Consider the following 13506-nt stretch of genomic DNA (forward strand, 5'->3'; position numbering starts at 1 on the left):
GTCACCTCTGAAAAAATTGCGGCCGTGACTGGTGCTAATGTTGTTCAATTTGTATCTGGACAAGCGTGGTCCCTTCCAAATGAACATTACATCAACCAATTCAAACCTTTGGCCAAATCAAGCATGACAGTCTTAATCTCAACCGTAGTGTAGTCGCACAGGAGATAAATAATCTGTCGGAGGCTTGTTCTGCCTCTGCCTCCAACAACGATGCCATAGTGGCTGAATTCAACCACAACTGAACCCGAATGTAAAAACGATTTGACTTTAGCAGCATATTGTGTTTTAAATTTTCCCAACACTGTCAATAAACTTGTGTCACAGAATTTTTTATATCTGTAATATCTACTTCCTGTCAGTTCACCTTGGGAGTCGCAATATAATTATGCCTAAAACATTGAAATTATGTATTTCAATTACATTTTCCACTTATAAATTGATCTTTAACATGGATGAAGTGGGATTTATGACCTGCACTGCAGCCAGCCACCAGGAGGCGATCAAGACTCTTTGGCTTTACTTTTGGGGAGCATCCATGTCTGCTGTTTATTTATCAGTCACTGTTTTGGGGGAGCGAATTAGTGAACGACCAATTATGAGAATTGCATTCATGAGGAGGTTGGAAAAGACGTGTGATGTCCCTTTGAATCTCAAGATGTTGAAGGTCATATGAAGCTCCATAGATACAATTCTTACCCATTTATTAGCTTTTTTGCACACTTACAATCAAGGATTAGATCAATATCCATTGGCATTATATTCTACCTACACAACATCATCTATCCAACACATAATGAGACAAGAACTTTCACAATGGCAAACAGATTTAGGCGGTGCTTTTCCTCATTTTACGTTAGTCTCAGTCATAACACACCATTTCTACCCATCACACTAAGCGGTGTATTGAACGTTTGTTTGAAATTGCATAATTACGCTAAGGGTGAAATGACATGCAGTGCCTTTATCAAAGCTTAGTATATGTATATGTGTCATCAGTGGAGTATAGTGATATTCCATTGCTAACTCACAGCACCATCTGGGTACATCCATTAAAAAAAAAATCTATTGAGGGCATTTGCACGTACAGTAGGTGATAGGTTGATGAATTGAAACAATGTTGCCCCTGAGGTTGCTTTGTTGCTTCATCTAGTGATATAGTACAGTAGCCTTTAGTACGCCTGGCTCCCAGCGCTCTGAAGTGGGGACAGGGTTAGCGATCCAAGCCCCAACAGGAGTAACCTGATCTATGCATGTGTATATCATATACAACACTGTGCATACTAGTCACAAATTAATGACTCACGCTGCCTTGTACTGTGTGTGCTCCTCTAGTCATGCTGGCAGGGAAAGTGGCCATTGTTTTTATTTTTTTTCTCAGTACAGTGTGTGCCTTCGAGGGTGCAGTCTATTGCAGATGCAGTAAATACTCTTTATTGATGGTGACACGATACTACAGCACCATCTCTATTGACTTCTCCGGTCTTTTCTCATCTTCACAATCGCATTTAGAGACGATACTTTCTCAGAAGGTCTGATTGCCACATGTACTTCCTCTCCGGAAAGCGATCTGGAATCCTAATGCGCCGGAAGTCCTGGATGCATTTCTCCAGCTCCTGCTCTGGAGTCATCTTGTCCTTATTCGCTTTCCTCTTCGCGGCATCTCGCTCCCGCACCCCGAAGGTTCTCACGCGGAGCATGTCAGTCTTGCGGCGCATCTCTGCGTGCTGCAGCATGTGACCTGGTCCTTTGGGCATGGGGCGGTCCAGCGTCTGGATGTTGGGCCGCCGTCTCACAGGGCCACAGATCACGGTCCCTTGAGGGGAGCTGGCCTCCGATTGGGTCTCGGAACAGGAAGTCGAGAGGTCGTTGAAGGAAGTGCCGCTTTCGCCTTCGCGCTCACTTTTATGGCTCTTGCAGCAGCAGTCGCAGTGAGAGGACGACCACCTTGAGGGCCCACCTAGGAAACACACACACATACACACACACACACACACACACACAAACGCTCTTGTCAGTCGTTCTGACCACATTAAATTTCCTTTTACAGCACGACCCTCCTTTCGTGCAGAGAGAGAGTGCAAATGTAAAGTCTCGGGGTGGTGACAGATTCCACAACTAATCGAAAGAAACAGCTACTGTTGAAACAAATGCTGACAAATGCCTACACAGCATTTTCAATGTCATACAAATATCTTCAAATGAATATCAAATGAATGATGTGTGTGCGTCTAAGCGTGGGTGTGTGGGTGTGTGTGTGTGTGTGTGTGTGTGTGTGTGTGTGTGTGTGTGTGTGTGTGTGTGTGTGTGTGTGTGTGTGTGTGTGTGTGTGTGTGTGTGTGTGTGTGTGTGTGTCTGAGCGTGTCTCTCTATGTATGTGTGTGTGTGTGTGTATTGGGGAGTATTTAGGGGATACAGATGTAAAACCACTCAAGTTATTGGGTTTGACATTAAATAGCTGAATCTGAAGGAGCTGCTGGGTTGTGCATATTGCCTCCCCTGATAAGAAGTACCTCAGGGCTTAATGCACTTTACCATGGCTCCCTAAAGAACATCTTACCCCTTTCCTTGGTCAAAGCTTGTCTTAACGCCGAAAAAAAAAAAACTTTGACGTTGTAATTTCTTATAAGAATTGTAACCTGGCTGTCAAGAAGGTGGTGTATTATTTTCTTTTTTTCAGATCACTCAGTCATATAAGTGTACAAATGTACTTTATACCTTTTGGGGAGGAAGAAAGGAGGTAAACACAAAAAGATATATATATCTTGGGTGGTAACAGAACCAGGTCAGTGAACAGTGAAGTGAATAGATGTACCTGCAGACCCTGCGGCTTCCTGATCTCCTGTCACGAACTCGAGGAGCAGGGAACCTCGTGCGAGCAGGGGATTTTAATGGTCTTCATTCTTCCCCCTGTGCCTCTTTCTTGTGTCTCATCTCACATCTTCCTACACTTCTAATTACAAACCAGAAGCAGCGTAGTGCCCACTGGCTTGTGAAGTGTTCAAGTAAAGACAGCAAACACAGTCGCTGTTTCATTTCCAAAAATATCCCTGAACTCTGCTCTCATTAAATTCTACTAACAGGTAGAAATGTGCAGGCTTGAAAAATGCTTTGCTCGCTGCAATATAAACAACAGTGCATGAGAAATAAACTCTTGTGCACAGACTCTAAAACCCTCTTAATGGTTTTTCCCAATGTGATGATATAGACTCAATACCAATGATATTTCAGAGGGAGCAATAATTTGTCCATTATCTCCTTTCAGAGCAGGCACCAATTTATACTGAGCAGAGTTCAAGGGGGATTTTAACCTCTCTGTGCACACTGTCATAACGACCTTATCTCTGGCGTGATGATTGCATTGGGCTGATAGTGAGAGAGTCACTAACAGCTTTTTAATGGCTAATCCATGGGTAAAGAGGCCAATCAGCGCACCAATTTCCCCCGCACAGAAAATGAATCCAGCTGGATCCAGCAGACGAGCAGCACCAGGCAAATGGATGCAGGCGCTTCAGCCGGGAGGATCAAGAGAAGGGAGGCTGAGTATTGTTTCTAAAAGGCTGGATGCTGGAGTCCAGAGGGGAAACCCAGTTAGGAAGCAAGCCAACACCCAATAATAGCATCATCAAATTTTTAGGCCATGCAGGGAAATGACTTTTATTAAAGCCACTGACGGGCTGAGAGGCACCTGGGCTTTCATTGTGTTGTAGATGACTATTTGTCAAAACAGAATATGGACATGGAAATGTACAAAGATTTGTTTAGTGTTTAGTGTTATGGACTGAAGTAGATGTAACCTTTTGCATTATGGACTAAAGAAAACATTGATTTGTTTTTACAGTCTTCAATGCAAAAAATAAATCTATGCGTGTAGGACTGAATCCCAGTCGAAGCTTTGACGTCCCCATCAGCGGCAGGAAACAACTAAGAGCCTTGTCAGGAAACACAGCCACTCTTGGGTACACATAAACAAGTTGCTGTGTATAATACACTTTGATATCTTTTCAGGGAAGCCATTGATTGGATTGTGTTTTTCTCAGACCTATACAGTCTGTCTAAGAGATCATATTCCAACCACATTAAAAGAGCGGGGCTGGTCCTCTGGCCGGGCTCAGGCTGCGTCTGCACTTCTCACAAACAACACAGAGAGAGGGAAGGAGTGGAGCTCTGTGCGGGAGTGTGCAGGCGTGTCACACAGGGTGTTATCAAACTCGGCTCTGTATCTAATGAAAGCAGCGATGTTTGTCCGCGTGCCTGAGAGACGTCACTTTTATGAAAACTCGACTGGGCGTTTGATTAAATGACAGGTTTTCACCCGTTTAGCTTTTAAATGGCAGGAAAGTAGGACATGATGAGAACTGAAGGCAGGGAGCTCTGACAAACTCAGATCCAAATGTCACTGAGTTCCTTATCAAACGTGAATGTATTTCTTTTCACCAGTGCTCCTGAACTGACTCATCAGGAGTGTCTGATGTTTGTTTCTGTAACGGCACAGCAGCTTTGAGCCTCAGTCAAGTAATCTGAGAGCGGCTCGGTGCAATCATATGCTGAGGCAAAAAATTTATAAAAACAAACAAGAAAGACTCAATCAATCTGCAATTTTGTGATGTTATTGTAATACTGCACATGACCAGGAGGCCAGTTTTATTTTTATATGAAGAATTGAGCTGCCCGCCTCTCATATTTGAGTCTCTGCAGTGAGTTCTCAACACAACGTGGCATTTCACATCCTGGCTGTCTGGTCCAGACAGAAAAATAAAAAAGAACTTCTGAATTTCTCAAACAACATGTCTCCTAGATCCACTTTCATCACTGCTTGCTATTTGTTCAAACACAACAAATCCTGTGAGGCCGAGTGGTGTGAATTATAAATGCTTCAGTTGCTGCAGGGTTCCAGTGTAAAAAAACTTTTTTTTTCGGTCAAGATTAGGACAAAATCAGGGGGGGGAGACTTGGTTGTTTTTCTGGCGAAGAAAACAATTTTGCTTTATGTATGAGGGGTAACTTTGTGTGGCAGGTTGAATATGCATATTCATCCTGCTAGACAGGGAGTTAATCTCATACGAGGGGAGACGCTCTGATCTCAGACACACTCTTATATTCTCCAGCTCCCAGATCCAGTTACACAAATAATTTTCTAGTCTGCCGCTGCCTCAGGAAGAGAGTGGTTTACATGCTTGTTAGCTCACAAATTAGGCCAGCGTGTCCTTGCAGCAGGAAAAAGGCTTGTCTTGCAAAGGCAGTGACTGTCCTTACAGAGAGAGGAAAATCCATTTCACCAAGATAGTCCTATTCACTACAAAAGTATCACTTCAGCAGTTTGTGTCCACACAGCCTAACTGATGGCTACAGCCAGCTGCTTGCCAGATATAATAATGTGTGGAATATCTGCATGCATTTGAATTTGTCGATACAAGTCACCTCAAACCCTCTCCATCAAAACAACCCTCATCAGCAGCAGTGAAGAGAAAGAACTGGTGATGAAAAAGTCAGGGAGCTTCACATGACCTATTTCAAGGACACAGAGTCTCTCATCGTCTGCCCCGGCCTAAATGATCTGCTTTCCACGAGGAGAGTGACAGCTCGGCTGGCTGATTGTTAATGACAAGCGGTCGCTTTCCCCTCCCAGAGTCAGAGGGCAGCTGCCCGCTGAGTGGCTCCCTGACAGGGAGATGAAGAAGCAATGCAGACAGATAGAAACGTCTATATCAGCCTCTCCCTGCGGGCCTGTCCCCTGACCCAGCCCCGAACCCCTCCGCTGCACAGGACGCGATGATGCAGGATGAGACAGGTGAGAGAAGAGAGAAGCCCTCCTTAGTCTCCACAGAGCTCTCGTCAAAACCTTGACGATGCCTCGAGAGACGGGAGGTAAGAAAAAAAGGGGACTTCTGACGTTTCTCTCCCTGTCTAGCAGGTCATATTCAGAGAGGACCATGTAATGCTAGTACGCTCAAGCATCCAATACGCTACCATTAACTCCAACAGAGCTTTGGAGCAAACTTTATCCACTCAGTCTAATATGCACAAGGTCGCACTTGCTGCCATGAACCTTCACGCTGAGTTATGTCTGTCTTACAAAGCTTCCCCTCAGTGGATCCCCCCTGTCTTCAGAAAACACTTAGCTCTGCCCACAATGTGAGGAGTTTCTCCACCCAGGTAGCCATTAAGTGCCTCTGGGGGGGCTGGGGTGTTAGATGTCAGAAAGTAAGAGCAGCCATACCTGTTCTCCTGGAGCTGCACTGTGCACAGACAGCAGAACCAACACTATTCTAATGACAGCTGAGCAATGACATTAGGTCTTAGTTTCTTCTTTTAAAGGATCATACTGAAAGTTTAAACAGTTCCATGTTGAGATTTAATAGTGCAATGCCCGTTCTCAACCTGCCTGTTTGTAATGGGCTGCTTGCTTTGCCTGTGTTAAAGCTCTGGAGCTACTTCAATATGTGGTCACTTTTTTATTGTTTGCTTGCTGGACATCGTGCGCAGAGTCTATGATGCAGAGTGAAGAAAGAAAACTTTGTGTTCATCCTACCTGGTTTATCTGCAATGAAGAGTTTATGTCAACAATTGTCATAAATAAAACTAAATTTGCTTTATTATACTGTGCCTGTGTGTGTCTTGTATACAAGTTTAAATGATTTACTTAACTAGTGTTACTGTTTCATTTCAGAGGTCTGTTTATCAACCGATACAATCTTCAGACCCAAGTTCACAACTTTACAAAATAAAAGCTCTGTAATTCAGCTCGATATGAAGTTTGTTAACCCCAAAAAACATGTGTTTTTTCTTTGGAGACAACTTGCCAAACTGGAAGTCATTCTGTGGTTGTTATTGCCATATGGGCACCCAACATGGGTCAGTCTGTCTGTCTCTATCAGTCCGATGTTGACTTAACTAGTTAAGTTAAAGATCAAAATCATCTGGCGCGGTTTGACCAAGTTGTCGATCACTGCTGTAGATCTGAGGACAAAGAAGAAGACATGTTCAAGTCGGCCCACAGTCTGAAAGCAACCTGCCCTGCCCCCCAATGACTGCTACAGAAGGCTGGTCATCTGTTTAATATTTTTTTCTTAATATTGAACGTATTGGATTTCTAAATCACACCGAAATCAGCACTGTACTTCCTCTGGCAATTTAACATGAGACATGCCAAGTGTGACAGTTCTCGATAAATGTGTTCCACATACAGACAGACAGACGTTTGTGGAATTGGTATAGGAAAATGTTTTGCCGTTCATGAAGCCATTTTAATATGACACGTAATTACTGCTTGAGATGAGCAATCTATCAATGTCTCTTTATCATAACCAGCATCATCTCTCTCTTTTATTTGTCAAAATTGCCTCATCATCACTGGGTAATGAAGAAGGGACTGTCATGAAAACTCTCCTTGCCGCTGTGTTCAAGGAGGCTCCCAACATCTGTGATTTGTGAGCGAAACATAAGACAATCAATGAGCGTGTGCAGACAGTGTGAGAGAGTAAGTGTCAAGCATCGTATTACATGAAAGAAACTGAATCCACCGATCTGCGCTTAACTAATTCTCCAACATCGTTTTAATGCTGAACAGTGAGATGAAATGGAAAACAGAGGCTGCCTATGGATCAATGCAAAACCTTGAAGTGTGATGTGGAAAAAGCAAACAGCAGCAGCGGCCAACTTTTCCTAGTAACTGACCTAAAGCATGAAAAACCACCAGCGTGCTCCTTAAATATTCAGCACACACTGCTCCAAAGAATGATTGATTTCACAAACTACGTTTTCCTTTTGCATCTGCACCTTTTCAATAAACTCAGATTTACTCCCAAGGTGGGCCAGATTGTCTACTTGAACTGATGCACTGCACAAGGGTCTGCAACTATATGGCACACACACGCCTGTGCTTTACTTCGGACCATTTTTCTGCCCAGCTGCTATTCAGGACGTGTATGAGTTATTCATGGGAGCGCCATTCATCTTATGTAGGCACTGCCAATCCATCCAGACTCCAACTAGGCTCTCTGGGAACTCGTAGACGGGCCAATCTCGGCCTCCATTACACCCAAGCAATTGATTACTTTCCCCCCCGTCTCTCCCAGCCGTCTTGTGGCCATTATTCAGGAGCCATTGTGGCCGCACGTCATCTCATTCACAGCCCAAATGAAGACTGCAGAGTTATATTAACAGAGCACACCTGGCAAGGATAATCATTTTCCATCTTGAATATGTCTCCCATTTTTTGACAAGACTCTTCTGCACAGAATAGGACATATGAAACTGTCTCTGCTGTTAACAGAACTGATGTTCAATGATGATTTGCTCTGCCGCTGTGATGGGGAGGCTGGAATGTCAAAGCAGGTTATGATGGGACTTATTAGTACCGGATGACGACTAATATTCATCTGTGAAGTGACTGAAAGAACCTATTTTAAAGTATGGCTTGTATCTTAAATGGCTCTTAGAATAGCTTGGCATTTATCTCTCTCCAAATTGCAGTTCCAGTGGATGAGTGGAGATGAGGAAATATTTTGGGATCACAGATTGCTTTTAAATTAGCCAACACTCTGCTCTTTCCCCAGAGATAATTGGCAATGAAGAGACCGAGCCCAAGCGCCAAGTGGGTGGTTAGAGTTGTTAATCACTATAACAATGATGCTGTCACTGCCAGTCAAAAACCAAATGTCATTATTATGTTAAACAGCCTGAATTCTATATCTACATCTATAATCTGAAAGGATTATTTTAGGATGGAAGCCCATTTCTGACAAGAAGAGGGGAAAAGGTCATGTTTTTGTTTTCGAAAGAGGCTCAATGGCAGAAATGGTCGTCTGCATGTTTCATATTCAAAGCAGCAAAGGATGCTGCAACCACCACGGGTTTGACAAAACCAGCTTCCTTCTCCGTCTTGTTCCCTGTGATGTGTGCAGATAATTAGTGTTAATATGTGTCTCTCGTGCTCATTTGTTTATTAGAAGGGTGAAGATGTCATACCTGGTTAAATGTGAATTATTCATCATGGCCATCAGGTGCAGAACCTCTTGTTCATGATGAATGCTCAGACACTGTGGCCTCCAGAGGAGGGTGCCCTCTCCCTAAGTGTGTCATTTGTTTCAGTCTGAGGGAGAAACCAAGAGCAAATGTCCAACCAGGCAGGAGTGGATAATAATAATTGAGCGTAGCGCATCTTAACTTTATGAAAGAATGACTCGCTTCCCTGTTTAAACGCACAATACCACTGTGTAAAATGATGAATATCTCCTGTGGGCACTTTGGGAAACTGTAGTCAGCTTAAACAACAGAGTCAGTGGAGTCTGTAGAAAACAACTGATGCACTGAACAAGAAGAGCAGCACGCTTGATGCTAAGGAACTGACAGGCTGGAAGACAAGTCTCTCACTTTGTTTACTACACTGCGCTGGATTGTTCTTTTTACACTGTTGACAAACCCAGCCTGTATCTTTCACTCCACTTGTGACTGGATAGCAGGAGGCAGGGTTCTGAGAGGGGGGGGGTAATTGAGAGAGCAGTGAGATGTTCGACTGAAAACAACAAACAACCAAGAAGCACATCTGTTTTATGACCCCCCCTTCAAAAAAGGTGCACTTACGTGTATTCTTAGTTCAGGACTATCTGCCCTAGGCAAGCCAGTGTCCCACATTCACAATCAGGTTACACTATTAGTTTTGAAGGAGGATGCAGGCCGCTGTGCTGCTGTGAAGCAAGGGCTCTCACGTCTGTGTGCCTTTGACGTGTCTATCCATCATCCTTGCGATAAAGTATATATGTGTGTGTGTGTGTGTGTGTGATTTCCTTCACCCTCTCCTCCTCTGATCACCTTCAATGAAAACCCAGCATCTCTGTCTTCCGGGTGTCATCGCCCAAAATCATCCCCCACGCCTCTCCCTCACACTCAATGAACTTTCCTGTCCGATACTTGCTTTAATCTATTTTTGCTCTTTGCCCCCCCCCCCTCTTCTTTCTGCCTCAGTACTTTCTCCCCATGGCCAGGCCTCATGCAACTTTTACTGTCTCATCCCTCGTGCTCAGCCACTCTCTCCTCCATCTGCTCTCCTCCCTCTTCTTCACTTCCTTTACGCTTGCTTCCTTAAATTCCTCTTTTATTTTCCTCCCCTTACTCTTTTTCCCCTCTGTGCTGCACTTCTTGCGGTGTCACCCATCTCTTCCCTCCTTCACATTCACATCTGTCCCATCACTTGCCTTTGTAGCAGGGCAGCGTCTGTTAATGTGGAGAGGGTGAACACCCACACAATGCTGTTACATGGGAAATCCCACCTGGCTGGATGTTATTGCAGGTCAAGGCAGTTATAATTAGCCTGTAATGTTAAATAATTTGCAATCCACACGTCATGTCTTACTCTCACACGTCCAATCTCTACCCACCAACTGATTTTTCCTCAGCTCTTCCAGAGGAAGCCATTCAGAATAATGGACAAAGTGCTTTTTAATTGGCCATATGTTCCAACTCCTCCCTCTGCAGAGGATGGGATGAACCACATTCGCAGCCATTGAGGCGGTTTTGTTTGATGACTAAACTTTATCAAGTAAAAGATCAAGCCTGATTCCAGACAAAGCAGAAGCAGCCATGGGAGATGCTGCTGCCCACAGTTGCTGTTTTATTCATAACCCACCATTGGGCACAATCTGAGCAATAACCCATGTTTACGCATGACGCATGTGCACTTAAAGTGCAGCTACACGGTGACTCAACTCCCCCTGAGGCCCGTGGGCAAGTTTTGCCTCTCGGCTGGGACACAGACGGAAGTTTTAGGTCTGCCACTTCAAGGTATGTGCAAGGAGTCAAGGAGGCAGGGGACGCTGCAATGCCTCCTGGTGGTGTGAGCTGTACACCTCTCGCTGCAGATCGACTTTAAATCAAGACAGTTATGCAAACACATAAAGATGGGCTTTCACATGGGAAACTATTTAAAGTAATCTTTTAACAAGAATATATGTGAGGCATCCTTCTCACATCACCACGCTGTTCTTCCTACAGCCTGGATGTGGTCATTCAGAGGGAGGGAGGGGCACCTTTTTTATTTATCACTTTTCACATGAGTTGTTGGTGTTCTACTTCCCTGTTGTTTGCATTATGACTTCTGAAGGTCGAAGGCACTGATTTAATTCGCATCACTTCTATGCGCAGGAATAATTCTTCACTCACGGTAGAAGATGTACTGTGCGTAATTGGACCAGACCCTGTCATCCGCGTAATGACCGACGGGGGACGCAGTCAGGGACGAGTTGCAGGCCACGATGTGGAAGCCGCTCTCTGACAGCATGTCAAACGCCCGCTCCAGGTGCTTGAACTTGAGGTAAAACCTGCAGGTGTAGCGGTCCGGTGGTCGGTCCGCGTCCCGGTTCTCGTTCAGGGCGTCTCCGAACACCTCCTTCGCCAAGCCGATCCTGCTGCTGACGAAGATCCGCGGCAACTTTTTGGCCTTTGCGTCGGTGTTACTCTCTCTGCCCCCCGCAGCGCACACGGCTTTCAACGCCACCGTGATGTAGCCATACCTCCTGTCCAGGGAGAAAGAGGGGTAAAACCTCTGGTCGCTGCCCTGCGACGCGTCATCCACATCACTGTAGTACAACTCGTCTGCGATCTGCTTTGACTCCTCGGAGCTCAAAAGTTTGACCAGATCCGGCAGCTGGAAGTATTCCGCCTCTCTTTTCAACCTTCCCCTCTCAGGGAAGTGGTCAGGCAGGACCACTTGCTTATCTCTAAGGTAATCCAATACATAACGGAACAGAAAGCCATCTCTGTCGATGAAATAGCGTCCTCTGAGGTCCCGGGCCAAGTCATTAGAAGACCCCTTCTTGTTGGAGAACAGCTTCCCAAGTAAGGAATTTGGGAAGCTCGCCAGTGTGGCATGGCGAGTGTAGTACACCTGTCCACCCACATTCAGCTCAATAACATCCGATGGAGGGTTTTGCACCGAGCCTTGCTCTTTTGCAGGTTGCGTTTTGCAGTTTTCGCTCAGTGCCATTTTTGCAGGACACCTGAGTCTCGATCACGGAGCGCAAATGTCCCAGGAGTTCAGGGTGTGGGTAGTTGTAGCTGCATGGTGTTGATGCACACAGACCCAGAGCACAGTCTTGGTTTCAGGCTGCAGCCCTCACAGCCATGCGGCGTCTGAATGACAAACAATCCCAAGGTGTGCCTGTACAGTATATATCCTTTAACCCCATGCGTAAATGAGCCTGTCCGCGGTGAATCCACAATCGATTATCATAACCAGCATCATGTTACACACACATCCACTGCGATGGGGCAAGACTGCGACTCCAAAGAAGCACAATCCTCACTTCACTCCATCAAAAGAAGTAAAAACACATTTTTGTCTTTCTCAAGTTTTTCCGTGGAAAGATTCTCCCTCTTGCGCGCGTTCTCCTAGTTCGTTCACACCCGTCCGAGATAAAGTGAAGGATGTGCCATGCATCCCATCATCATCACCCTGCTACTGAGCGTCGCTCCTGACGAGTGGGATGCTGAAACATGCTCCGAGGATGGACGCGGGACTCCAGTGCGCACCCAATTCTCCAAACTGCTGAGAGCGGAAACGCTGGGTCCGGCAGAGGGTTTAAGATAATGCTGCTCTAAGCTGTGAGAGAGTGAGATAGTGAGAGTGAGAGAGGGAGAGAGGGGGGAAACAACCGTCCCATGAAGTGATGTCTTACATCATCTTAAAGGAAAATGACATTTGCAAGAGATCCACATGAAATGGACTGATGTGCGTGCGTCCGTGCAGTTCTTCGGGAGATCCTGATCCAGCCACGGGCGACGGGGCATCTGGCGGAGCGGATTCAGGTCTAATGCAGCCTCAACATCCCGGCGCTGCGGATTTTAATCCCTTCTTCTTCTTCTTCTTCTTCTGACTCCTCGTTGAGGCTTTCGCATTTACATTTAACGCTTTTAGCTGACGCGCTTATCCCGGGAGATGGATGCAGGTTACATCCCCATGCAGTGTCTTGCTCAAAGACTCATTGGCAGTGACAGCCACGCGTAAACGACCCTGCTGATCTCCAGGGATGTTTTAGACACACTTCTACTCCTTAACTCTCCAACAGGAACTCAAATATTAAAGGAAATAAACTGAAATTTAAAAATGACAGTTTCCCTCTTGTGCGTCCTCTGAGCCTTTAGTCAACAGTATCACCTCTATGAGCAGGAACACTGTGACTGAATATGAAAAGTGATCCTTTCCTCATCGATTTGACTGAGTGAATTCTGACTTCAGCACCACGGACAGATCTCAGCCCACCACACACACACACACACACGCACACACACACACACACACACACACACACACACACACACACACACACACACACACACACACACACTCGCTCTCTCTGTGCTATTTTAAAGAAATAAAACAATTCACTGATTTTCATCCCCATGTGTCTTTTAATCTTTTAATGCATAATACTTTAGTGCATTTGGCTAACCCCCCCTCCCACCTTTAACAAGGAGGGGGGAGAAAACTCACAAATTCCTCTCAACCGAGTC

The 13506-nt window shown here is 45.3% G+C and overlaps 1 protein-coding gene across 1 annotated transcript; it reads right to left on the minus strand.

Moving 5' to 3' along the window:
* Window positions 1–684: 684 nt before the first annotated feature.
* LOC118111853 (BTB/POZ domain-containing protein KCTD16) lies at window positions 685–13014 on the minus strand. Its single transcript, XM_035160590.2, has 2 exons — window positions 11158–13014; window positions 685–1957 (listed from the first exon to the last, which is right to left on the minus strand). The coding sequence occupies exons 1-2, from the start codon at window positions 11978–11980 to the stop codon at window positions 1506–1508; spliced, it is 1275 nt and encodes a 424-aa protein (XP_035016481.1). The 5' UTR covers window positions 11981–13014; the 3' UTR covers window positions 685–1505.
* Window positions 13015–13506: the final 492 nt, after the last annotated feature.

This window comes from Hippoglossus stenolepis, chromosome 7 (genome assembly GCF_022539355.2).
Source record: "Hippoglossus stenolepis isolate QCI-W04-F060 chromosome 7, HSTE1.2, whole genome shotgun sequence".
Classification (NCBI taxonomy): Eukaryota; Metazoa; Chordata; class Actinopteri; order Pleuronectiformes; family Pleuronectidae; genus Hippoglossus; species Hippoglossus stenolepis.